General features: G+C 38.3%; 2 protein-coding genes across 2 annotated transcripts in view; both read left to right on the top strand.

The window, feature by feature from the left end:
- CUL5 (cullin 5) overlaps positions 1-19,465 on the top strand; it is a 24,383-nt gene extending 4,918 nt beyond the window's left edge. Inside the window, exons 4-18 of the mRNA XM_009890907.1 lie at positions 2,272-2,413; positions 3,440-3,585; positions 3,662-3,742; positions 4,964-5,057; positions 8,409-8,539; positions 9,182-9,289; positions 9,899-9,963; positions 12,429-12,561; positions 13,088-13,219; positions 13,883-14,006; positions 14,762-14,937; positions 15,056-15,217; positions 15,917-16,035; positions 17,342-17,465; positions 18,639-19,465. Coding sequence (XP_009889209.1) covers positions 2,272-2,413; positions 3,440-3,585; positions 3,662-3,742; positions 4,964-5,057; positions 8,409-8,539; positions 9,182-9,289; positions 9,899-9,963; positions 12,429-12,561; positions 13,088-13,219; positions 13,883-14,006; positions 14,762-14,937; positions 15,056-15,217; positions 15,917-16,035; positions 17,342-17,465; positions 18,639-18,833 — 1,932 coding nt within the window. The 3' untranslated portion in view covers positions 18,834-19,465. The remainder of the gene's footprint in view (positions 1-2,271; positions 2,414-3,439; positions 3,586-3,661; positions 3,743-4,963; positions 5,058-8,408; positions 8,540-9,181; positions 9,290-9,898; positions 9,964-12,428; positions 12,562-13,087; positions 13,220-13,882; positions 14,007-14,761; positions 14,938-15,055; positions 15,218-15,916; positions 16,036-17,341; positions 17,466-18,638) is intronic.
- A 3,863-nt stretch (positions 19,466-23,328) lies between these two features.
- The window catches only part of ACAT1 (acetyl-CoA acetyltransferase 1), a 20,527-nt gene continuing 16,075 nt past the window's right edge, over positions 23,329-27,780 (top strand). The window contains 2 exon segments of the mRNA XM_009890925.1: positions 23,329-23,343; positions 23,425-23,491. Of these exon segments, the coding sequence (XP_009889227.1) occupies positions 23,329-23,343; positions 23,425-23,491 (82 nt within the window).

Raw genomic sequence — 27,780 nt, 5'->3', positions numbered from 1 at the left:
AGGGAAATTTAATTTCTTTAGCAATCTTTCATTTGGTACGGAAGATCATTTTAATTGTCCCCCTGTCTCCAGGATGGGAAGAACAAAATAGTTCAAATGCATTACTTTGGGCAAGTTTTTTTCTTTGCCCTCCTATTTTGACATCTGATCCTTTTGAAGAAAAGGAAGAGAGGAATCACCACCTCGTTACCTTTTTTGTTTTCATTCTTTGTTGGAGAAAGCATGTGATCTTACTAGGCTCTCCAAGACCTGGCAAACTTGAACTCTTAACTCTGCTGTATGCAGAAGGCAGAAGAACTAAGAAATGAAAGAAAAAACAAGGTGGAGTGGAGAACTGTGAGGAGAACTGACGTCTTAACGATTCAGATTTTGTTCAGGACTGAAGTTGATGGAGATGTGTCTTATCTCTTATGCAGTCCAGTTAGGACCATCTCATGACTGGGACATCAAAGCCCAGAGTATCCAACCTATCTTATTTCATATTCACTGCTGAAAGTTACTTCCTGTTTCTGGCATAATTCTCTGTAGTTTTCTGAAAAGCACCTTGTGAAAACTTTTCCCATGCTTGAGAAGTTCTTTATATAGTCACCCAAAATGATACGTGTGTTTTCTTTCAGATATCTCCATAAAACTTCCTTATCCATAATGTCTAAAAGCAGCTTGACCATGACAAAGCTATTAATGTGCCTGCCAGGTTGTTTGGCATTATCTCACTGTTTTCTGCTCTGTTTTTTACTCTTTTCAACTCTTGTAAACCAATTCTGTAATTGTACAGTGCAACCATAATGTGCATATTAATAATGTTAAAATAATGAAAAAGTAATTGAGGAAGTGTACTCAAATAAAACTTTGTTTCTAAGAGTGTTCCAATGTTTTGAACAATAATTCGGTTCCAACACATACAACTTTGGTGTCAGAAATGGAAATTTAGCTGAATTTGAGAGACGGTTATAGAGAAGGTAAGAATAAAGGATGGTAAACTTAAGTCTCTCGAAAGGATATCTGACTTTTATTAGGTGCTTCCTGTGTTAAAATCTAAAACTTATAAAGCGAGAATGGAACAGGGCAGTGTGTCAAGTCATCCTAAGCTTGGTTTTTTGATAAGCTTAGTGACAATCATGAAGTAAAGTTTGAATTGATAAATTTTATTATTCCAACCTGCTTTCCACTGCCAGTGTAGGCTAACAATTGGCATGCTTAAATTACATTCATAACAGTTACTGTCAAGTTTGAAGATACTGTAAGTTTGAGCTTTCTTCTAAAGCAATGAAATGTCATAAGTTGGATAGAAAAGAAAAAAAATTATCTTTTAAGCTTTGGCATAATTTCATTAGGTATTCAGTGACATATAGAAAGAGCCAGATCCAGTGTCTAGGGGAAAAAAAAAAACGACCACAGTAACTTGAATTCTAAGGCAAATTAAGATTTTTAACAAACATGTGGCATGCTTTGAGTATTTACTACTGAACAGCTGGTCAAGCTTAGGTGGACGTAAGCATGGCCTGGCTTGCCAGTGAGCTTTTCGTGTTGCTCGGCTGCAGCACATTGGGTCTGGTGATCAGGTGTAATGCAATACATTGGCAGAGTGTCAGTGGCAATCACCAAAAAAAAAAAAAAAAGGCAAACAAAAAAACCCCACAAAAATCACACAATGGAATATGAAGGGACCCTTTGAGTCATGAGGATTTTGTTAGGAGCCTCCGTAACTAATTTGAAAACTTTGCAGTGCTTAGATGAGGTTTGGAGTTTTTTTATAAATAACATATGCATACTTGCATATTGAACTTTCATGTTAGATAAAACCGTCTTTTTTTTTTTTTTTTTTCTCTACATAACTGTGGCATTAATTGAGTTTTTGGTTCTGTTTAAGACAGAACCTGCCAAATAGTGAACTATATTTGGATGTTAGGCTCAAAAGTACCCCCCTGATGTCGAAATTCCTGACATGTTGCATTGCTGGAAAAGTTACTTGACTGATTACTGAGAATTGTAGAAATAATACAGAATTATGGAATTAATATCTGAATCTGATACTGCTTCCCCTAGCTGTCCCGTTACATAAGTTAAGCTTAGTATGTAAGATTAATATTACTTCTATAATAAGTTCAGGGCAAGATCAGGTTCTAAGGTAGTTGATCTGCTGTATATAACCTGAAAATTACATTATAAATTGCTTGATTTCTGTTTCTGATATCCTGTATTTGTTCCACAAACTTAGGTCTGCGTGTACCTTTCTGACAGGACTTTTTTTTTTTTCTTCCTGATACACAGCTCATGCTAGATACGTGGAATGAATCCATATTTTCAAATATAAAAAATAGACTTCAGGACAGTGCAATGAAGCTAGTTCATGCTGAAAGACTAGGAGAAGCTTTCGACTCTCAGCTCGTTATCGGAGTTCGAGAATCATATGGTACGTCTTGCATAAACCAATCTCTGTTGCCTCCTCGCTTTAGTAGATGAATTTTCATCATACAGAGTTCACAGTTGTGGTGGTAGGGTTGGTATGATTATCTCAGCATTTTGTATTGATTTTTTTGTTGCTGTTGATATGTGATACCAATTACGTTTAAAATCTTTAACTTCAAAGTGATTTAGCTATGTATCAGTTACTGCAAAATCAGTGTTTTCAAACAGCAAACTACTTTTTCATTTTTTAGGGTTGCAGATATAACTTTATGTCTGTGCTCCTTTCCGTACTGTTTCTGATTCTTCAGACAATTTGAAGAAGAAATGCCAAACAGACTCCCAGTTTTTCTTTTCTTTGCAAGATGTGTGTATCTGAAACTTCTATGACATTTCACCATTGTCTCTTCAAAGCTTTGCAGCCTGTTGAATTAAACTTGTGGCTAATACTCTCTCAGATGGCTTTATAGATGTCCGATTCTGATTTTTTTTTTTTACAGCATATTCCATTTAAGGATTTTATTTATTTTTTTATTTCTCTGTAACAGCTGAGAGGAAAGTGGAAACTTTTTCTAAATAGTGCAAAGCACTGCATTAACCTCACTGTCTCCATTCTTGTAAAACAGAAGAAACCCAATGACAAAAAAATAAATTCTAAAATTAAGACATTAGGATTCTAAGACAAGCTGTTTGCTCAGTCAGGTGGAGATGTTTTCACTTTATGAGGCATTACACCGGGGCTTTTTTTTTTCTTTCCAATCTTGCAGTTGTGTGTGTATTTCTGGTTACCATGTTTGAATGTCTAAAATGCTGGAGATAAGTATGCCGTTCTTTCCAGTTCCCTTTAGTTAATTTAGTTTTTGGAGCAATGACTGGACAATTTTGGTGACCTTTAAGGATCAGAGTGCATTTATAGGCTACTTCAAATTGTTCAATGCAACCTTTTAATAGAAGACTAATGAGAGAGGTTTGGGTATTAGCAGCCACATAAATTTCCAAGACTTGAGAGTAAGTTTGGACTTTCTCTTTGCAGTTAACCTTTGTTCTAATCCTGAAGATAAACTTCAGATATATCGGGATAACTTTGAAAAGGCATATTTGGATTCAACAGAGAGATTTTATAGAACACAGGCTCCCTCTTATTTACAGCAAAACGGTGTACAGAATTATATGAAATATGTAAGTAAAAATTCTGTTGTAACTTTGTTCTGAAAGTGTTTGTACTTAAAATGATTGCTGTTCTACTTTTGCACAGGCAGATGCTAAATTAAAAGAAGAAGAGAAAAGAGCACTACGATATTTAGAAACAAGGCGTGAATGTAACTCTGTAGAAGCAGTAAGTATAATGTTTAGAAAAATTGATGTATTTATATTTATACAGTATTATTACATTGCGGTTCTGATTTTTGTGTGTGTTACAGTATTATCTGGTAGCAGTAGATTAATAGGAAACTCTTGATTCTATGTTTTTAATCATCCATTATATTTTTTCTTGCAAAAAATCTGTATTACTTCCCAATCTGGCACTTTACAATTTCTACAGATGTTCTAATAGTAAACGTGGATCAAAAGTTCAGATTGAAGGGCAGGTTTTTATTCAAGTTGATTTTTATTCTTTCATTTGTAGTCAGGCGTGATTTTTTTTTTTCTATGCTTAAAAGCGGATTACAATGATGTTTGAAAATAAGCTGGCCAATCTGGTAGGTAAGGGATTTCTTAGTGCTCATTTAGAATACCTGGAAGAGTTATTGTTCATTGCAATCAAAAAGAGCAGTAGAAATGTCATTAAAACCATTCTAGATTTCTTCTTAGGCTGAAATATGGCCGTTTAATATAAAGGATGTTTTTTCTTTTTTTCCTTCCCCTGCTCCCTCCCGCTCCCCAGCAATATTTTACACAGTTCGGATTCTGGAGGAAGATTTGCCTGTAATGAATAGTTCATAATTGTCTGTGTTGAAGTTAGTTCAGGAAACAGGTTATTTTAAATAAATATGTTTTAAATCTGAATTGTCTGCAGTGGATCAAAATGTATTTTATGTCTTTTGTTAAGTTGTAAATCATTCATTTTGCACAGCTATAGACTGTAACCCATATACAGAAGCTGACAAAAGAGAGATGGTCCTGACATGTACAAGCAGTTCCTGTTCTAGTTCTGACCATAGTGTCTTGTTCAAGCCAACCAGCCTGGTCCAAATAGGGTATGCTGGAATGAGAACTATTCTTAGCTCCTGGATGTATGCTTGGAAACTAAGTAGGGTAGTTGGTGTTCCAAAAGTGGTGGCTCCCTTGAGAGAAAAGAGGCGACAGAAATATTAAGCTCATTACTGGTTTGGAAGAGAGTTTACCACATTTACTAACCTACACATTTTGAAGAAACATGGTTTCCTGTATAGATTTTATTCAAACTACACACGTGTTTATGAATCGGTGAATGAAGTAATTGTTCAATAGAGCATAGTAGAACAGGCTAGATTTTGTGTCATGGCAAACTTTAGACAGATCAGACTTTGGTGTTCAGATGGCTAAATGAGCTAATATTGTGTTTAATATATTTCAGCTAATGGAGTGCTGCGTCAATGCCCTGGTGACATCTTTTAAAGAGACTATTTTAGCTGAATGCCAAGGCATGATCAAACGAAATGAAACAGAAAGTAAGTGAAGCTTCAAGAACAGTGCAGGATGAACTCAGCATCAACTGCATAAAAATAGATTTGTTTGTAGATATATCAAGTTGCTGGTTTTAATAGATGGTGTCAGTGTTTTGTAGATAAAATATTACTGCATGTGGACAATTTTATCCCACAAAAAATGACCATCATTGATCAGTATTTTTTTATATCGCTTCAGAAATCTGTATGTACAATACCCTAATTTGAATGACTGGATAGCTCGCATCGTACTTTAAAGAAAGTAATATTTTGTGCTCTGTTTTCTTCATTTTCCATATAACTTATTTTCCTCATGTTGACCAACTCTGGTAAATGTTGCATGTGTCTGATTTTCTATTTGAATAGTTCAGAACAAACACTCCCCGTTCATTCCACCCCCACTACCCTCTTCCCCCTGGAAAAAAAGTGAAGCATCTCTTTACAAAGCTGTTTTTCTGAAAAGCAGGGAGACATTTTTCTTATTCTTGTTATTGGTGCAGGACCACTAGGTCAATGAACAAAGTCTCTGCAAGTTTTTCATCTGGTTTTATAGCCAATGTGTCATTCTGAGTATTGAAAGTTAGCTCTGCATGCCTTTTTAAAGTTTTCAGAAGTTTTTTTTTTTAACTCAGATGCCATAAATCGAGAGGTTAGTGTGAGTCAAAAGTCTTGGGTTGGTCCTGTACGGTAAACCAAACTAGGTAAGTCATTAAAGTGTTACAATTCAAGTAGGGAAATTGAAAAAAATAAAAGCTGAGATCACAGGCTACCTTTTTTTTTTTTTGAAGTCTTGGTATCCTGCAGCCAGGGAATATTTGCCAATGTCTATGTGAAATTTTCATTTCTATGCAAATGTGAAAACTGTTTTATGACTTAAACAGTGTAGAAAATACGCACTTCTAAAGCTAGCATTTCAGAAAATATTTGACCGCAAAACTATGTCATACTGATCTGTTCATCTAGCAGCATGATTGCTGGCAGTAGTCCAGAGCTAAATCTAGAAAGCGACCAAACTTCTTATGAGTATACGTTACAGCCTTTGGGAGAATACAGGAGGCTTATTTAAATGAAGAGCTTCAGAAGGGTTCATCTATAGCATCCAAAGCATCTTTCTTTAGAAACTTGTTGAAATAGTCACACAGTTCGTTCTTCCTTTTCATGGGACTGCATCTGCCTCATGATACTGCTTGGTTGCAAAATGCATCCATTTAGTATATAAGAACTCAAGCATCTCTCTTTTTTTTTTTTTTTTTTTTTGGCCCTAGACCTACCTATGCTGTTTAAAATGTTTTAGTGAAGGATGCAGGTGCAGGTGATTAAAAATCTATTTAAAGACTGGAGCTATACATAGTAATATATACATCTGATCATATTCTCTGCTGTACTTCACTTATGTATGTGTGCCTCTGGTATTATTCGCCCTGAATAATTTTGTAATGTTTTCTTTATTAAACAGCATCTGACAAAAAAGGGCTGGGCTTTTGGCTATGGGCTGGGCACTACTGTAAAATACTCTGTTGTATTAAGTACTTAATATTTACATGCCCTTCAAAGAAAGGCAGGCATAATGTTTTCCAACTAAAAGCTATCTAAGATGTTGTAACTTGCAAATGCTCTTCAGAATTGGCTTAGTGCCTTTTTGTTTGCTTGTAGTATTGGGGATAGGAGGCCTAAATTTTATTCTTTAAGCATTTCATAACAGAAGTAAAAAATAAACTGGCTTTTATGAACACAGAATGAAAACAGAACTTGTTTAAGTGCCTCAACAACTACAATATGGATTTCTTTACCTTTCAGTGTTATAACGTGTTCTGAGAGAAATTCCAGTGAAATGTTCCTTTTGGTTTTGTTACTTTGAAATCTGTTGTTGAAGAACCTGTCTTTTCAGTTTCCTACAGTTTTAGGGATGCACCTGAAGTCTTGCTTTTCCACCATTTATTAGGAGAAACCACTGAATTTTTTTTCTTGAATGTTGATGCCATCACTAGTTTACAGGAACAGCCGTAGAACCATTTAATGTATCTCTTTGTTTCCTTTTTTTCCGCCCTCTCACCCTTTTTTAAAGTACAGATGAAAAGATCCAGTAAAGTTGGGTGAGCTTTTTGGACTCACCCTATGTAAAACAGTGCCGCCATCACTTACAGTACATCTAAATTGCACTGAGAATACCTCTGATGCCATTTTTTTTCTGGTTCCTGAAATTCCATCGTTTAGCCCATTGTGAGTTGTCTCTAGTAGCATTGCAAGTTCTTGCTGAAAGTGGTTGGTAGTTTCCATTCCTTAATTTGCATTGTTATGTTCTAAAACTATTTTTTTCCTCTTTATGCATTGCTTTTTTGTTTGGTTCTGAAACAGTTGTTGGTATACAGAAGTTGATAACATCTGTTTCATCCTCAGTGGTTACAGGATCTTGCAGATGTCACTGACAGAAGTATTGCAGACAAGAAAACAAAGACAGGGCTTCTGGCTTTTGTCCCCTTTCACAGTAGATACAACACTGAGGAACTAAGAAAACCTATCAATTTTTTTTTTATCAGAAAAAGAATTGGAGTGCATGATCAGTTTGTTCCGCCTCATTGCGCAGAGTCCTTTACTGTGTTTAGTTCAAATCTCTGTAGTCTGTCTCAAACAATCTGGTGGCCTTAATCCAGGTGTTCCCTTGTGGACAACTTTGTCAAGATGATTATTGATGTTTCAGTACCTTTTCTTTTTTATCGATGTTGAAATACCTTCACAAGAAGTAGACAAATAAACCATATAAGTTTTTAAAGTTTTTGAACTGGTGACTTTCAGAAGAACTAAATAGACTCTTTGGGAAAACAAAAAGGAGAAAATGCTGTTCACCTTAGTTTTGGTTACTGTAGAATTCGGCCTACTTTTAATTTAAACAAAACATTGTAGACACTATTGGAAGATACATGAAGACAGATCTGTTTGGCTTTAATTAAAAAAAAAAAAATTATCTTGAATCCATAGAATTTCCTGCATAAACTGTTGTAGGCTTCCAACTGAAAGAGACCCACTTTTGCCAGGGATTTTAAGGCTGGTATACTGGAACCTGGACTTAATCCAAATTGCCATTGACTTTAAAGTTTTTATTCAAGCTTGTGATATTATATGCATAAGCAAGTATTATGTTGCAATCAATATCTCTTTTTGCCTTCAGAAGAATCTCCTTGTGGGACCAGAACTAGAACAGTATTCAAAACATTTTTTCTTTTAAGGGATGAATTGGAGTATCTATTTTTTTACGTATTCAGTGTTCCACTTGAGATATCCCTAGCAGAAATGCAGTATATTTGGGTTTTATACAGGTCTTTGACTGGTGGCTTCATCCGTATTGGTATCTTTCAGAGTTGCATTTAATGTTTTCGCTGATGGACAAAGTTCCAAATGGCATAGAGCCTATGCTAAAAGACTTAGAAGAACATATTGTTAGTGCTGGACTTGCAGATATGGTAGCAGCTGCTGAAACTATTACTACTGTAAGTAGTATTGTTTTTTTAATAACATAACAATGATAAAACAACTTTGCAGAAGTTAAATACTCTCTAATTTTGGGACATACATGTGAATGGAAATAATTTTTGAAGATGTTATATTTAAACATCAAATTTTGATCCACTGAAAGTTTTAAATGTCTTTTAGAGTAATTTTTTATTCCTTGCATTTTCAGTTGTAGCTTTAAAGCGTGAATCCAATTTGCAGTAAAGAAAAGGTTATAAATTAACTGCATGGGATACTTATATGGTAGGATTGTGTTAGCATCCTTAATTAAAAAGGCATAATAAATTTTTTCAGAATTCTAACTTCCTGATGAAATTTGAAATTTGCTTTCAGTGATTGTCCAGTGTGGAAATTAAAAGGTTTTTTTTTCCCCACTGTTCTTTTTCGGCTGTTTATCGTCTTTTTGTCTGGGTCTAGGAGGCCTGAGTATCTTCAGCAATTATAATGTGCCTTTCATTGGTCCTTGAAAATATTTATTTATTTTTTATTTAGAAGCTGTTATACAATATTTGAAAGTGTTTTTTTTCTTTTGATATATATTTTTGTATATCAGAAATACTATCACACTAAATTCTGTGGAGTTTGGGTTTTTTATTTGATTTTTGCCTCTTTAACTTTAGGATTCTGAGAAATACGTAGAACAATTGCTCACGCTATTTAATCGATTTAGTAAGTTGGTTAAAGAAGCTTTTCAAGATGATCCAAGATTTCTTACTGCAAGAGATAAGGTATGTATTTCTGCTGGTCATTTGTTTTCAGTTCAAGAATTGTTGTAATTCATATTATGATGTCTCTGAAGTCCTTGTGCCCATTCACTGTTAAGTCTAGAAGCTGCTCTTACTTTATTAAATATGCAGACTAAAATACTGATGAAACTTACTACCAACTGATTATGCAGGACTAGAACACAAATTAAAAGCTAAAGTTACGTTTGTGTTTACCTTTGTAATATAGAGAACATCAGAAGTTGATATTTGTGTTGAGCACCTTAGTGTCTGATTCAGAAATATATTTATGTTTAGAATTTACTACATATTTGGGTGTAGTCTCATGACTTCAAATATGTAACTCGCTCCATACAATCCCTTCCTAAGTTGTTGCTTAAAGGAAAGTAGTATGTTAATGGAAAAGAGGAAACCGCAAAACATCAGTTAATGGGAAATCAAGTCATAAGATTTGAACTCTCATGTTGAAAATCAAATCCGCAAACTTTGGACTAATAAAAATCAGATTAATTCCATGTTACGGTAATATAAAAAGAGAGATAAAACCTTTGTGATTCATAAGTTAAAGAGAGAAATTGAGTGAAGCACTAATAATCTGTAATTATTTTTTAGGCGTACAAAGCAGTTGTGAATGATGCTACAATATTTAAACTTGAATTGCCATTGAAGCAAAAGGGGTAAGCCGTGTAAACTTTATGTGAGTCAAGGTTTTTAATATGTTAAAGATTTAGTTTCTCTTCTAAAATAGCTTTTCAAAAAGTAACACTGTGTTTAAAGGTCTTGTGTTCTTTGCATTATGGGATTTCAGATTGCTTATCTAGTAAGACACTGCACATGGCAGTGAATAGCAGCCTGTTAAAACTCAAATTTATTTGTGGTAATTGGGGATCTTTTCCTTTATAGTAAAGTAATGAGTTGGTTATCTGAATTTAATAATACCTTCCTGGGTTATTAATTCCAAAAAACTGAGCTGTATAAGTCTACCACTACTTCAGTAAAAGCCCTGGGGAACACCGAGGCAGTAGCCTTCATGGGAATAACTGTGGCTGATTAAGGTGTAACCATCCACAAGCTGTTTACTACTTCTTCTCATGCCAGCTGTGAGTGTGACCTGTCTGGGCATTAGATTGTTGTTTCAGTGCAGGATTAACCAGCTTAGTTTAAACAACTTCCAGTAGTTCCAGTATATGAAGGGTCAACATCTTCTTGCTAGTAACAAGTGATAGAACAAGAGGAAATGGCCTCAAGTTACGCCAGGGTAGGTTTAGATTGGATATTAGGAAAAAGTTCTTCACAGGAAGGGTTGTTAAGCATTGCAACAGGCTGCTCAGGGAAGTGGTGGAATCGCTGTCCCTGGAGGTATTTAAAAGACAGGTAGACACGGTGTTTAGGGACATGATTTAGTGGTGGTTTTGGCAGTGTTAAGTTAATGGTTGGGCTTGATGATCTCAAAGGTCCCTTCCAACCTAGACAATTCTATAATTCTATGATTAAACAGACCTGTGTGAATCAAGAAGAAAAACCATGCTTACAGTAGCCACTCTGCGAACTCCGCTAAGAGAAGGTGGCAGTTAATTCATTATTAACGTTTAACATCTGATGTGCCACTTAAGTAGGAATCTCTATATATTTAGGTGGTTGGGATTGCTTATATCTAGTTTGTAGGATGATTTACTACAGAAACAAAGCTTATGTAGCTGGGCTGCCAGCTTCCCTTTCCAATTACTTCTCATTAGGGGCAGATAGGTATAAATATCTGTTCAGCATTCTGGTTCTTATTCTGTGTTTGGTTTTGGACTAATGGTAAGCCTGGATGGGGATTAGCCTTGCTGCTTCTATGTTATTGGAGGAACATCTTCACAAAAGACTGGATCTCTGCTTTGTCTACTTCGTATAGACATAGGCAAGGTAGAGGAGTTTAGGTCTCTGCTAATGTTTTAGTTTCCCCTGGGAGCATCCAAATCAATACCTCATTCAAACAGTGTTTCACTCCTAAAGCTAAACCTGCCTAGTGATTTCTTAGAAACCAGCATGATGGCAGTGGTCTTCTGTTCAGCAGTCATCTTCCCTGGCTCTTTCAAGTTGTCTGTGTGTGCCGCTTGGTTAAAGTAAAATGAAACTTCATCCTGCTTGACTTGTGCCATTAAGTTCAGCATAAGAATATGGAATTTGGTAATTTTTCATTGCTGTCAGGATCTTGAAGACTCTTGTTCAGAAATACTTGGGAACGCCTGGATTAAATAAGGGTTCTTGTAATCTGTCTTGTAATAACCAAAATACGAGTGATCTGCTTTTACTCCAAGTGGTCTTGAGGAGGGCAGAAGACACTAGCCTGCAAGCTGCTTCATGAATTAAAAAGGACAAGTTGTCTGAAGACTTTTAGCACTGTCTGTGGTAGTTGATGAGAGGGTGAGAGAATGAGCAGGAACACTGGATTCCTGAGCGTCCCCACAGCTTCTTACCTGCTATGTTACTTGCTGCCTTTGATTTGGGCCCTTGAGACTAGCAATCAAAGTGGTGCCATCTGACTCTAGAAGTCGGGATTGGTCCTTGGCACGATTTTATTCACCAGTCTAGACACAGGTTCAGAACACGACCTTATGCTCGCGTGCCTTTTGAAGAACCACAGTCTGTCTGCTGTAGCATATTCTTGTTCAACTTTAATCTGCTTTCAGTCTCCAAGCTGTTAGTCTGCTGTTCATACTGTTATAAAATAGTTTTATGCTGTTACTATGTGATCAATGTGTTGGGTTTTGCCATCTGTGAGATGTGGTGCAGGAGGCTGTTCTTGAGACTGTCATTAGAGTGTACTGACACGTGAAACATTTCACTGCAGCATTTGTTAATTCTTTACTAAAATACTTATTGTCATGCAGTATTTAGTTGTGTCAGTGTACTCCTTCATTGTTAGAGTTCTAAAATGAAAAGCAGTTGGAATGATCAACCGCTAGAAGCTGTCTGAAAATGTTTGGTTGTATTTATTCTTTCAAGAGGAAAAGGGAATTATTCCTAATTGTTCTCTGCTTGCTGACAGGATTACTCATGCATCTGAAAAGAGTGGTCTGTCTTGTTAACAGTGTGACCTCTCCAGAATAGCAGGATTCTATACGATTTGAAGATATGTTGTTCTTCTTTTATTTAGTGTTGGATTGAAAACACAGCCTGAATCCAAATGCCCTGAGCTTCTTGCTAATTACTGTGACATGTTGCTAAGAAAAACACCACTAAGCAAAAAACTAACCTCTGAAGAAATTGAAGCAAAGCTTAAAGAAGTGGTATGTTTTTTGCTTTCTACTCCCTGATTATTCAAGTAATTACTTAATTTCCTTATGTGGGTCAAGGCATTGATCTTCAAAAACAGTTATATAAGGTGTAATAATAGGGAAAAGAGTTTATTACATCAAGTGTGTGTGCATTTAAGTCTTGTAAACCATGCAGTGTTTCATGTCTCTGCGTCAGTTCGCAAAACTAGTATGCTAAATTAATGACTATATCACTGTAAAGTATTACAGTAACTAATGTTAGTCTAGAAAATAATGCTGGAGACTTTTAAAGACTGGTGTCAATGTCTTTTCTGATTTAAGAGAACGTTCCTAATGGTTTACAAATGAAGAAATTGCAGTTGTGATTTTTATGAAAGATTCATAGCTGATGCCTGTGATAGTATTAACACAGTTGCTCCTAAGGCAATGTTGAGTAGCCTTTTTCTACTTCATAGTCTACAGCAGCATTAGATCAGCATTCAAAGACTTGTCTGGTTGATGATGCAAGTAAATATATTAAAATCTACTTTTTTGACAGCTTTTGGTACTTAAATATGTACAGAATAAAGATGTTTTCATGCGATATCACAAAGCTCACTTAACAAGACGCCTGATATTAGATATATCAGCTGACAGTGAAATTGAGGAGAATATGGTGGAATGGCTCAGAGTAAGTAATCTGACACGTTTCTTTCTTTGGTTGTGCCTCTTGCTTTTAGTATTAATTCCCACTCTTGAACTTAGATATCCTTCTTGCTTAGGTCAGTTTAGTCTTAAATTGCAGGCCACTTGCAAGACTTCTTATACTTCTGTTTTATTGCAATAGTTTATGCAAGTAAAACAGCTTAGCCCTTTTCTAAGAGAAATGTTGATCCTAATAGTGGTAGTGATAGATTTCAAAATATTTCACATAAGATTATCTGAAGGCTTCATATATTCTATATGCAGAGGAGCAAAATGCAGTGTACTTGTTGTTTAGGTATGTAAATAATTTGAGATGTGCTCTAATTGTGAAATTTTGTGTAGAATAGAATATTATTTGCATGCCCTAAACATTCCTTCAGATCTCAGAATTCATGGATTCCTTAATGCATGCATATGTTCTTCAGCACTTGAATTTCTTTAAAAGAATCATCATATGCCTTTAAGGGGTAACTACTTATGATCCATGCAAAAAAACTTTATATTGCATTGCAGATTAACTGTTATTGTAAAGTGATAATACCTGTGTACTTTAATGCTCTTCATTTTTTTTGAGTTTATTATTTAATAAATAAAGCTTTTTGTTCATAGTTGCCTATGTCACAGTTTAGTGTTCTTTTTGTTTATACAGGAAGTAGGAATGCCAGCAGACTATGTAAACAAGCTAGCTAGAATGTTCCAGGATATCAAAGTGTCTGAAGACTTGAACCAGGCCTTCAAAGAAATGCACAAAAATAATAAACTTGCTCTACCAGGTATTGTTTTCAAATGATTTGCTGTTTTTCATTTATCTTAGTGAAAAATAATTCTGTTGAATCTTGATTTTAAAATTATATCAACTGCAGGTTGAACGTAGTCTTTGGGGCATTGTTACCCCTAGATTAGAAGTGTCTGTAGACTCTGCTTTCTCTTACAGTTGACACTGGAGCTGTATCATTCTGTAAGTTACTGTGGGTTTTCATTATGAGCAATCTTTTAGATAGAGACTCCCTACTCTTGTAGTTAAATTCCAAGCAGGCGCTTGAATCAGTATCAACCAGGTGAATGTCTGAACTACCCCTTCTTTTATGCCCTCATCATTCTTCATGAGTGCTTCATGCTGTGCTCCTCCTTTATCTGCCAGCAGGAGAGATGAATGCATGCTATGAAGAGCTTAAATCACATTTCTGAGATTAAATTTCACTGATGAGAGAGGCTGAGGAACATCCAGTTTTGGACCTGCTACTGCTGAAACCCCTTGAGTAGTGCTTACAAGCATCAGATATAATGCTGCATCAGGGCTTAAGGAGCTCTGCAGAGGCAAAGCCAAAAAAACAGATTTCAATCAGTGTTGCTGGCAGAAAGCCAGCGGTGCATAAATAGAGTACCTTAATGTTTAAGTAGGTAGACAACATGCTATTTTCAGAAAATTCAGTCCTCCATAATTTTATTTAGAGTAGGAAAAGAAAATGCATTTTGTTTATCTGTCTCTTATACCTGGTGATTCATGTAATCCAATATTGTCTTACAGCTGACTCTGTGAATATTAAAATTTTAAATGCTGGCGCCTGGTCCCGAAGTTCTGAAAAAGTGTTTGTCTCGCTGCCCACGGAATTAGAAGATCTCATCCCAGAAGTTGAAGAATTTTATAAAAAGAATCACAGTGGTAGGAAACTGCACTGGCACCACCTCATGTCCAATGGAATTGTAAGTGTATAGTTTTCAGTGTATCAGTCTCAATGACTGTACTTTCTGTGTAGTTGTAATATTAAGAAAGTTTGTGATCCAGAAAGTCTTCTAAGTAAAATTGTCATTCTTTTCACAGATAACATTTAAGAATGAGGTTGGACAGTATGACTTGGAGGTAACAACATTTCAGCTAGCTGTGCTGTTTGCGTGGAACCAAAGACCCAGAGAGAAGATCAGCTTTGAAAATCTTAAACTGGCAACAGAACTCCCTGATGCAGAACTTAGGAGGACTTTATGGGTATTTCCCTTTCTCTTGAAACAGATTTCTTCTTGAGTTTTGTACTCTGAAATACTGGATTAGTATTTTTAAAGCGCTGTCAGATAACACTTTGAAACTGAAACGTGAACGCCCTTCTTGCTAGTTAATCAGTTGTAATGCTGGGTCCTTGCCCTACTGTTGAGCACACGCTGCCTTTACATTAACACATTCTCTCTACCCAGTATTATCTAACTTAAGCTTTTGGAAACAGCAAGACCTTTTTGACCATACGCTGCCTAAAGCACACAGTTATGATCGTGGTTTGTGGAGTGGGACAGGTCTAATTCTAGGAAATCAGTAGCACCTAATAAATATATGTTGCTTAAAAATCATTTCAGTGTTTGCTCTATCAGACTCATAATTATTTAGCTCAAGAATAGAGAGAGAAATCACGTAAATCAGACTTAACACCACTTCTGTAGCCATGAGTTTGTGTGTTTTACTACTTTGTATGATTTTACTTATGCTAAACCATTTCAGAAAGAGATTTGGTAAACCGTGTCCCCTCTCTGGTTATACTATTATCTTTGTGTTGCCCTTTAGCAGCTCCCAACAGGCCTACGTGGTTCCCTCACTACAGTCTGCACAGCAGTGAACTATGTTCTTAAAAAGTAATTGTTTCCATTTAGAAAGTCTGGTGTTTTATTTTCATTCTTTCCCCCTCCCTTTTCTCTGTAGTCTCTTGTAGCATTTCCAAAGCTGAAACGTCAGGTTTTATTGTATGAACCTCAAGTCAATTCACCCAAAGACTTTACAGAAGGAACCCTCTTCTCGGTGAACCAGGAGTTCAGTTTAATGTAAGATGATGTTTGAAAAGTAAAATAACAATGTGCTGTTTTATAATTAAAAGAATTCACTTTAACTTAACTTTCGTCCTTGAAAGTTTTCAAGATTCAGCTAAACACATGCTTTGCTGCCTGTCCTCACTTAGTTTTGGCGATAGTCATGCTTCAAATAGGTGGTTGGACTAGATCACCTCCAGCAGCCCCTTCAGACATAATGTTCCTGTGATTCTGATTTCTGTGAAATTAAATTTCTTAAACACCAAGGAAAGAGGTGCAAAACTGGGGGCTTTGCTATCTTCCTGTTACTAATGAGCCCCTGAAATTTCATATAGGAAGAACAACATGTAAGCAGAGCACTAGTGCTGTATTGATTATTACACACACATGGGATTTCAAAAGCAGACTGATAAGTTAAAAAAGAAGTGAAACTGCTTAATAATACACTGGGATTTTTGGTGTGGCTTTAGAGAAGTGTCTCTATTTCAGTGAGAATTGCAGTGCTCTCCTACTGGTGCTTTGAAATCCTTCAGAACGTGAGATAGTATAAAGAAAGAATATCTAAATGGTATGAACCACATTCAGCATGTCTTACTTTCGGTTTTGCCTCTCTCTATTATCAATGACTGTGATTAGAATGGCTTCTTGTTAGTAATCTCAGATTCTGGGCCTCATTCTCGGTAGCAGCTGGACATCTGGATCCATGGGGGGAGAGAGAGAGAGAGAACGGTGATGAATCTGCTTTCCTGGGGCTTAGTTTCTTGCCCAGGGCCATGATGTTTGTTCCTGTCATCAGGATCATGAGCTTTGGGAAGTGATGAGAGGGCATGACAGAAGAGACAGACTGTACAGAAAGTTTTTGGGTGACCACTGAAGAATGCCATCAGCTTTTTGCTGTGTTGGTTACAATAGTTGTTACTCATCCTTTTTTTCTGCTAGACAGACAGTTCTTCCGATGAAAAATGAACTAGTCCCGTTTCCTGAACTTCGTTGTAAAAACTTCCTCTAAAGAACCCTGTGTTTATATAATTAAACTGAAGTATATTTCTCTGGAATTTTGTTCTTTAAAATAGTCCTCCTAACATTTCAACATTGGGCTCTGTCAGTTTCAGCTGATGTATTTTTTGTACTGCTAATATATTCAGGTTTTATTGGCATTGAGTTTTGATTTGTCAGCCAGCTATCTCACTGCTGCAATGCTAATAGCCTATAAATATCTGATAAGTGATGGTACTCCTTGCTGCTGTAATTTGAGTTTAATAGGAATTCCTTAATTGAGAATGCATTTTGTGCTTATTTTCATACAATACAACTTTTTCAGAAAAAACGCTAAAGTTCAAAAAAGGGGCAAGATAAATTTGATTGGTCGGTTGCAACTTACTACAGAGAGAATGCGGGAAGAGGAGAATGAAGGAATAGTCCAGCTAAGAATATTACGGACACAGGCAAGTAAACTGCCAGAGGAATATAAAACTACCGTATTTCTTTTGTTCTATTATCACTACTGCATACTGTCCCCACTTGGATGTTGGGGTATGAAATGAATGCTTTTGAATCCCATTGGTACTTACTTTTACTGTTTGGCTTAGATCCTTTGTGAGGACCGGATTTTGCATGTGTGTTTGTGCACCTGTAGTTACTGGCCTCCTGTTCTGATGTACCAGGTAGTCGTTTTTAAAGAGGACAAAGCAGATATTAAGCAAGTGGTGAAGGCATAACTGTGTAGTGGTGGGTGACAGCAGATGGTGAATTTGACTGACGAGCCACCAACATGGACAAACAATACTGTTGATCTTGAGATCTCTTTGACTACTCTGTATGAAGAGAGTAGAGTAATCTCGGAGATGGGGTCATGCTTTAGTAATAGCAGTATGACTTTTTGAGAGGCCTTCTCTTTTGAGGGAAAGTTTCTGAGTACATCTTAGATGTACAAACTGCCGCTTCCTGTTTTGTGGTTGGTTGTCCTTCAGTCACATACTCACGTCAGATCTTTTGAGCTGACAGTTCTCAAAAAAACCTGAACTTTGGGGGCATCAGAGATCGTTACCTGCAATGGAGTCTCAAAAATCCTGTCTTCAAATTGCAGGTCTCTTCTGTCCGATTAGATCCCAGGCCATGCACGTTGTGAGTTGTAGCGCCTGACTTAACATCCTGGCCACACTTCCAAGAGAAGGATTAATGCCTGGTTGTATTTATGAAATGAGAACTCCTTGTGAGTTCCAATTTGACATTAAGCTTGCATTTCATGAGATATTCACAAGGTATATCACAAGTCACCCTGGAAATGGTGACTTCTCCTCAGAGAGTGAATTAGGTTTTACTGAGTAATTCACACTCCAAAGCAAAGACTTAACTGCAGATTTTCCTTTGACTCGACTTACCTTATCTCTCTTGCATCTTGCCAGTGCTTCATTCTTTTCCTTTATCAAATTCTTTGTAAAAGCAGTTCAGCTAAGTACTTAGGCTAAGAAATGCAGCATATTTGTGGGTTTTGAGGAAAAATACAGATTTCCTTGCTGTCTTGCCTTACCAGGAGCCCCCTATTAATGCTGTGTTGACTTTGTCACTTCACCTAGGAATTTCAAATTAATTTTTTTTTTTCTCTTGTCTCCCACCAGGAGGCTATCATCCAAATAATGAAAATGCGGAAGAAAATTACTAATGCCCAGCTTCAGACTGAACTCGTAGAAATATTGAAAAACATGTTCTTGCCACAAAAGAAAATGATAAAAGAGCAAATTGAATGGCTTATAGAGCACAAATATATCAGAAGAGATGAGTCGGATATCAACACCTTCATATATATGGCATAATTCAAGGACTCTGCAGGACACTGAGAACACACATGGAAGGGTGCTTGGACAGACAGCTGCAACAGTTTGTGCTGCAGAAGGACTTGTTTTGACTTTCGTTACATATTAAAATCCCTGCCTTACCTTACAGAGGACTATATTTTGCCAATCTCATTAAGCTAGCATGATGGCATTCCCTTCATGTTGCACACTTTTAACAGCATGCTGTTTTGTGGGAAACTTGCATTCATGAAGAGCCCATTGTGAACTTTTTAAAGTAGATTTGATTTACACCCACCAGGAAGAATACAGGTTTGGGTTTTTAGTTGACCAGTACTTGCACAAGGAAAAAATATTCAAATATTCATGCACTGAGGAACTGCTATTAGTTTTGTTTTGGGTTTGGGTTGTTTTTTTGGTTGTTTTTTTTTTTTAATGCAATTAGGACTAGAAGTAGCACTTTCACTTTTGTGTTTTGGATCAACAGAGTAATGTACTGTCCACCTTTGATCCTTTTTATGTAATAACATTTGAGAGACACAAACACATGCATCACAACTGATATGTATTTGTTACAGTTAAAGCCTGTTGGCTAGAGCAGTGCTTCAATCTAGTAACTGGATTTTAATGATTGACACATTAGTGACATAAAAGTAATTCCAAGTCATGGGTGATATTTTTCCTTAAGCAAGAGATCATTGTTTTTAAATTGTTTGCTGTAAACAAGTGGATATACATTATTTGTTCCCTTATTTGGACGGATGATTTGGTACAATCCTTTTTGAGAAGGTAAAGCTGTCTTCAATGATACTTCACTCCTAAAAGCAGTTTTCATGCGTGGGTCTGTTATATCAAACAGAAATATTAAGTGTATTTCCTTGTACATTTAATATTTGTATTCCAAATATTTAAGTATGTCTACATATATCTGAATGCATTAAAGAGTAATTGATGCACAAATCCCCCAGAAGGAAAATAACACTTGAAGATCCCCGTACTAATTCCTCAGTGGTGACTTTATACATACATGCAAGGTTCATCCAATTGGACTGGCTTGTTGCTGAGACGTCAACATCTTTATATGAAAAACAAACCCTCTGCTTTTTATTTTGAAACTGGCAGGGTAGGAAATGCAATTCTAATGAAAATGGTAAAAAGCTAAGGAAAAATACATTGTTTAGCGTATGCAGAGAGAGTGCCAAATACACATCAGGAATTTCAACTTTTTGATGTTACCTCTTCTATTTTCAATCATCTTAAGTAGTCGCTTGGCACTGCCTGCCTCTCTGCTACTCTAAAATGTCCCAGCACGTACTGGACTGATAACACAAATCACTGGAGCAGAGTACCTGCCTTGGGACAAAAGGTAAGTTGCGCTTTACGCAGTTCTGTATGAATATTCTTCTATAAATCGCAAGTGTGCGAATTTTTTTTTTTTAATTAACTGGTTCAAGTACAACTTGTAAAGGTCTCGTCATCTTTGATGACTGAAAGAGGGGAAAAAGGTACAATTAACTTTAGTCAAAAAGGAAAACCTTCCAGTAAGTAAGAGGATTTTGCTTTCACATGGTTGCAGTAAGGTATAAAGTAAGAGTGGTTTAAAAGCAGACTCTGCAAGAATGGCTGTTTGCGCCCTTAAACAGGCTTCATGCTCTATTACTAATGTAAATGCCAGTGTGACTGCCTGAGAAAAGTGCATACTTGGGCATCTGTTTGATTAAGAAATTTTTGGTAGTGAGGGTTTCATGAACAAGAGATGCAGAGAAATCGAGACCTTGCCAATTACAATTGATTGAAATCCCACGGTTTATGTTATATGCTCTTATCGATACTCTAAAGTAGATGCTGTTTAAAAATATTGCATCTCGTATGTTGGCCCTGTGGTGTTGCGATTCAGAATCAAAAGCAAGTGGTGCTCTGTGTAGTTAACCAGTAAAACTATTTGAACATTAGAAAACAAAACTCTAATAAAAAACTTTGTGCTGCAAGACTTTCAGTCTTTGTAACTTAAAAGTAATAAATGCTCACTTGGGATATTGGGGGAAAACATGACAGTCTGAGCACGCTCTTTTCAACATAAAAAATTCCAACCCTTAACCAGAGAAGAACAGAGGTGAAATTGTCACATAGAAAGAGCTGCAGAGGGAGTAATGCTGATTTTGAAGCCATTCATTTAGATTTGAGAGAGATGTTAATGTGACTGCATCTCAGATACAGCTGTTGAGGAAGCTGGAGTGTATGCAGAAAGCAACAGGTTGCTAAACGCTAAGGAGCTGCATATTCCCATAACTAATAAAATAATACAACCTAAATGTTATCTATATATTTCTCAAGACCCAGGATGCAGAAATAAAATTGGTAATGTGCCTATGACATGGTCATTTTTCTTTAAATATACACCAGAAATGGATGTTGGGTTTTTAAGTAAATCTGAGACTCACACCAGCAAATTTGTTCAAGATGCAGAATCATGTTTAGCATTCTTCATCAGGTCACTTTCACCAATATGCACTTAAAATGAGTATCACCTGGGGCACAGGGAGATACCTGGGGTAAACTGTTCTTTTGGGGTGGGTAGAGTTCAGATCTAAATGAAAATGAACTATTCTTCACTTGCAATATGGCAACAACGCACTTTTAAGGCTGCAATTTTTAGCTATGAATATGTATGTCCAAAGACCTACCTTAAAGAGGTGCTGCATCTGAAAAACACGTTGCCACACACACTGCCACGGTGAATAGCTACGGAATGAAATCTGGTGTAGAAGGGGGGGTGGGAATCACTCTTAATGGGTTTAAGAAATACTGTTAAGTCTTTCTCTGTCCCAACAACTTGATGAGGATCTCAGTTTCAATTCTGAAGTCTTCCATTTTCCTCTTTCCACAGTTGGTGTCCTCTAGCTTCTATTTTTACTCATCTATATTTCATTTGCTATGACTGTAATGCGATTACATTTCCAAAAGACAATGTGACTTTCTCGTTTTCACCTTTTTAAACTTAATATAAATGTTCTGAATGTTAACATGTTGCATTTATTTGCATTGGGATGCCATTGTCCTGTAAAGTGCAAATTTTAAAAATACAATTGGCAAAATGATTTGATAGTTTTACAGAAAGATTTGCTATCTTAAACTCAAAACTGTTTTCTATTTTCATCCAAATGACTGGGATGCTATCTTTGTAATTCTTTGAGGTCATGTTTGTGAAATAAACAATACATGAAAGCTTTCCTGTCATATACATTATATGTAGTCTGGAGTGTTGAGCAAACTTGAGTTCCTGAGTTGTAATATCTATCTACGTATGGTATTTACAATTTTGAATGTGTGCCACTACCAAGATAATAATGCTGTACAATTTTGAATGGTGGTAGTTTCTGTATGGCAGTCCAGCTGAACTATTTTGATGTACTGCTTAATTTTTGAATTTTATTTTTTAAGTTGTATAATTTATTTTCTTGCAAAATAAAAATGTAATATAAAAGAGTACTCATTTAGCGAGGTATTTTGGTGTCTTCCCCTGCAAAATTTTTCAGTTGAATTCAGGTGCTGCTCCTGGAAAATGCCACTGTATGAAATTTGCCTGATTCCAAGTCCCAAAGCCTGTTATGATCAGAGTACTAAAAAATAAGGTAAAGACTTCAGTTCTTTTCTTGTTACTAATTTTCAATTTCTTAAGGTTATACGTAGAGCTATTTAGTCTTCAAAATTCTATTTAAAAATGAGCTGTAGTCTTTCAATTTAAATGTGTCAAAGCCTGCCGTGCCAGACGGGGCTGGGGGTGCCTGACTTTCTGTTCATGGCGTTTTCAAAATGGGTTATGTCTCTGCGTAACTTACTGAGATGTACTTGGATTGCTGAATGTTTTGATTGGTTTGTCTCTGAAATAATGAGTGTCACTGAAAATCAACTGGTGGTGGGACCTTCGGGTACCTGATCCTGCAGTAAAGAACAGAGATGTGGAAAGAGTCGGTTGCCCGAAGGAGTGCTTTTACTGTGATGGCTTTTCTTCTCTGATTGTCCTCGCCTTTTCATGTGAATCTCTTTTTATATTTCAGCTCCTTTTTTCTTTTAAGTGCACCAGCTAACATCAACGTTTTGTGCTTTCTGGTACATTTGTATGGAATAAATAACTATTTTTAGTGACCATTCAGTGCTCATGGCAATTTTCAAACTGGCAGTCCTTGCAGCCAGAACTTTGATAGCAGGCTGCTATTATTTCCATACTTTTTTTTTTTTCCTCTGTCAAAGTGTAGTTTTTCAGAACAGTGGTTGTCCAGGTGTTGTTCTGCAGAAATAAGCCAATTATCACAGGAGTTGCTTGGCTGAATCAACTCCTACCAGTGTAAATTGATCACAGTTTAGGTAAAATCATTGACCTAAATATGAAAGGCTCTAAACCCGCTTCATTCTTCTGATAAAGTAAGAACTTGGCTGTCTTTCTTTCTTTGCTTTATGTATAAACACCTCTAGGTGCAGGCATGGTGTCTGCATTTCATCCTTGTGTACTCTGGTGATGGAGATCCACTATGTAACTTCAGCTGGGTACTGTGCTCCAAGTCCTTCATGTGGTCCGAAACACCTGTAAGAGGGAACGGTCGGGGGCACGTAGGCTGCTGCTTCCATCTTGTGATCTGGGGCACGGTCAAAGCAAATCTTGGCTCCTGGGCTGAGGAAGAGTAGCACAGTGTGGTTGGTCTTAATAGTCTAAAAGACTGAAAACTGAAAAGTAGTGACTTTGAAATTAGTGCATTATAGTTGTTCCAGGTGAGAAGAGATGCACTATGATTTACTTTCTGCACTCTTTTCCTGTTTCTAAGACCAGGGTCTAATATTGTGTATGGACAGCTCGGGATTTGCCATCTATTGCAGTCAGTGAGTGATTTTTTCCTAGTGAAGGCATGAAGGAAATTGCCACACCTCCTGTGTTTTTTGTAGCAGGCACATGGAACTTAGCTCAAGCTTAGGTAACATGCAGGATTTATTGCACCAAACAAGTATGCTGGATCTCTCTCTTGCCCAGACCAAATTCGGCCATCGCTTCTGAGGGAACGGAGGCATGAAAAGGAACTGCTGGCCAAGGTGTGTCACCCAGCATTACATACAGCCAGCCTTGGTGCTGGGGTCTCGTGGGCTGCCAGTAACTTCTGACGAGGTTCCATACCAAATGGTATGATGGAGATAAAATTTCTTTGGAGCTTGGGAAGGTAGGGCTTCAGCTGGGAGAGGAGCATTCAGACAGGGATGTGACTGAGCTTTACAACAGCAGAAAGGCAGAGAGTAAAGCAGAACTATTTTCATTGAGTCCTGCACCATCAGCGCCAGGGCTACTTTATAAAACCAGCAGAAGATTGGTTTCAAATACTAAAAGAGGACTTGTTTCTAGGGGATGCTGATCACAGGTATCAGCAGGTTCAAAAAGGGTGAGACAAATTCATGGGTAACAGATGGTAAAGCCAAGCATATACCCTCTGACCTCACTGAACAGGGAAGGTGGATGCTGGGGAAGTCCAGAGAAAGCGCCCTGGCTCTTCTGCTCAGCTTCAAGCAGCGGCTGTAGGAGGTGCTACTCTCCTATGGTTCCTGTTGAGTTTCCGAATTTTCCTAAATAGGAATTACCCTGAAACATCTTAAAGCCCTCCCTGAGGAAAAAGGCTACAGAGGGGAAAAAAACAAAAAACAACAACAAAAAAAACAACCCCACCAACCAATTGACTAGAGGTGGCAACAGATGCAGGGGCAGGGGGGGATGTATGAAGATCACTGGACCAGGACCAAAGATGTAAAACTTTGGGATAGGGGAGGGCCCAGCAGAGTGCCCTTGCCAGTGCCCGGCATCTCCTGAAGGTGTCCAAGTAGTCCCTGGCTGCTGCCTCGTGGGGAGGGACACAGATCCCGCAGGCAAAAGGGTTTCTTCCTTCCTCCCCCTCCAGCTTCCTCCTGGTGGTGGCGCAAATGGCCCTTTGGCCAGGGCTAGGAGGCGGCGGGTGAAGGTGCCCTGCCGCAGCCGTGGGGGCAGGAGGCTGTAAATGCGCAGACGTGGGGGATTGATTTAGTGGTGGTGGTGGCAGTGGTAGGTTGATGGTTGGACTTGGTGATCTGAAAGGTCCCTTCCAACCCAGACAATTCTATGACTCTATGAAAGTGCAGCCCAAACTGGAGGGAGAGGGGCTGCACCATCGTGCGTCCCAGGGCATGCACAAGGGAATGCTGCTGCGGTGGGTTTTTGGTTTACCTGTTAAAGGAGTTCTTTCTGTGGGTTTGTGTTGTTTTTTTTTTTTTTCTTTTTTTTTTTTATGTTGCATCAGAGGGTTTGTATCCTGAAATATATTTATTAACTCTGGAGAGGGGGTGTTTCCTTTTTTCTCACTTAGCTTCCCTATGCCCTGGAGTTTTTGTGCAGCTCCAGACTAACTTTTAAACCAGTGTTATTTCAAGGGTATCTGGCATTGTGTTGGAGACCTGAAGTTGCAGTACAATTAAATAATTTTATTATAGTGCTAAGTTGTACTTCTAAATTCCCATAAAGTTAATACTTGTGTTGTTGAAAACCGGTAAATTACCCAGTAACCATGGTTGCCCTTTTGGCCAGGGACGTGATGCTCTGCATGTTACAACAGTCATATTTCAGCAATGTCCTAACAGAAGACCATCATACATCAAGGAGTTAATGACCCTCATGCCAGTTAACCTGAGAAGGTGCAGGTTGTTACAGCACAGGCTATGCTGTGCCATGGCGCAGGTGCAGCTCGGCCTTCTGGCCTGTCCTGTGCTGCACCTTTCTCCCGGCCGCAGAAAAGACTTGGCCAGATAATTGTAACCAAAGAACCTATCGGAGCCCCCTCCTGGCATTGGCAATTACACCACCTGCATGTTGACTTAATCTCAAAGTGTAACAGCATGTTCTTGCGTGAACATTCTTTTGTTTGACAGTAGGAATGATGACCAGAATTGTTCTCTTCTCCCAAGATCTACAAGAGCTCTAAAGACCAAAACGTTGGGGAACCCCTCCACAGATGGGATCTGCAGCACGGGCGTGCCCCAACTGGAGATGTGCCTGATGCTGCCCAGCTGGGGGTTCCCAGTGTCTGATGGGAGGTAGGATCATCTGTACCGTCCTCTTTTCTTTCTCATGTGAACTCCAGTAAAGGGCATTTTAATCAACATGTTTGGGGGTCCAAGTGCCTTTCTGGCTGGGATGACAGCAAGGCTAGTCCTGGTGCATTAACAGGCTGTGTCCAAAAAAAAGGGGGCCTTATACTGCAGGGGTAAAGGTGAAATTAAATAAGAGCTTTCCCTTTTTTGGTTCTATATGTTTTTGGCACTACTCATTTCTGAAAAACATCCTCATCCAACCAAGCTGGCTGTCTTTCCTATATGGTACATATGTATTTTCAGGGTAAAATCTTCAGTTCTTCCTGAGTCAATATTTGTCAATTCCTGTGTTATCTCTGGTTTGTACCTGAAAACTTTGGCTCTAAATCAAAGGTCTGGACTAGATTGGTCAAACCCTCAAAACATCAGCTACCGACAGTCAAGGAAGCGAAAGAGTACAAATGCCTCCCTCATCTGTGCCAGGCCCAGTCAGCCTCTTACCGTGTGTCCAGAGAATCTTTGGATATATATGGAAAGAAAGAAGTATTTTACTTTTGAGAGCAGACAGACAGAATGTGAAATGAATGAGATGTACTTTTGAGAGCAGACAGACAGAATGGGATGTACAACAGAAAATGAACTGAAGCAATGTTGATGAATGTTAAGTTTTGCAACATGAAGAAAAAATAATAATTAAAAATTGGTCAGGATAGCAAGTGGATCATAACAAGTTGTTGAGACACTCTTGCTCTCTGGATGGTATTCTGAAAGGATGCCTCTTGGCATTTGTTCCAGTTTGTGGTTCTAAGTGAAGGGAAGGAAGGCTGCAAGTAAATCCCTTGCCTGGTGTGTAGGCATCAGCTCCAGGGAATGCAGCAGTCAGCCATGGGATATTGTAACAGACAGTATGTGAACTCCTTCAAGGATTAAAAAAGTGTCTGAGGAGAAGGTAAGCAAGACTGATCAGAAACAAATACGAAACTGCTTCTCCTAGACAGTGTGTAGCAGCACACTTCACAGAGAAAGTCACCTGTTCTTTTAAACCTGTTCTTTTGAGATGTGAAGCTCAAAACCAGGAAAGACCAGGCGTTTCTTAGCCTAGCTCTGTGCGTATGGACAGAGTGGAATGAGGCACTGCTAGACCGACAGCTGTAGAGATTTAATACTGGCCTTCACTTAGAAATCTAGAATGGGAGGTAGAGAACGTGAGGGAGGGGAAGCAAAACGCAGGGAAGGCTGTGGAACCAGTATGGGCGTCCTGAGAGCGAGCTGGGGCCGAGCGGGTCCCAACCTTTCTGCAAAGGCAGCTGCCGAGATGGTTCTCAGCCAGGTCTGAATTCCGAGGTAACGCTTCCAGGCATTTATGCCTAGAGCGAGGCAGGAAGGAGTTTAAGGAGGAATAAGCTGCTGGTGTGTGTGAAAGCAGCACGCAGCTACCGCACAAGGGCACTCCGGACTCAGAAACCCTCCAGGACCCGCCTCCACACAGACCTCGTACCTGCGCGGGTACGTTTCTGATACGGGTTCAACACGTGGATGAATTCCTGCGCTGCTTTATTTGGCTTATCTCAGCTGCCGGGGCTGGGTGCGGGGCTGAGCCGGGGCCCGGCAGCGCGCAGCCCCAGCGCTGCGGGGGGCAGAGGAGACAACCCGGGACCCGGTTCTCACCCGGCAGGGATGTTCCACGTTCTCTTCCCACCCTCCCTTACTAGTTATTTTCCTGCTCGGCACGGAAACCAAGGCAGCTCGCCCCGCACCCGGGGCCGTCCCTCCTCAGCCCCCTTCCCTCTCCTCAGGGCGGCGCCGCCCGGTTCCCCAAGCGGCGCCACCGGCGACGAAAGAAGCGCGCCTGTCACCCGCCGGGAGCGTTTCC

The sequence above is a fragment of the Charadrius vociferus genome, unplaced genomic scaffold, assembly GCF_000708025.1.
Source record: "Charadrius vociferus isolate BGI_N301 unplaced genomic scaffold, ASM70802v2 scaffold118, whole genome shotgun sequence".
Classification (NCBI taxonomy): Eukaryota; Metazoa; Chordata; class Aves; order Charadriiformes; family Charadriidae; genus Charadrius; species Charadrius vociferus.
The sequence above is the reverse complement of the archived record's forward strand: the minus strand, read 5'-3'. Positions and strand labels throughout refer to the sequence as shown.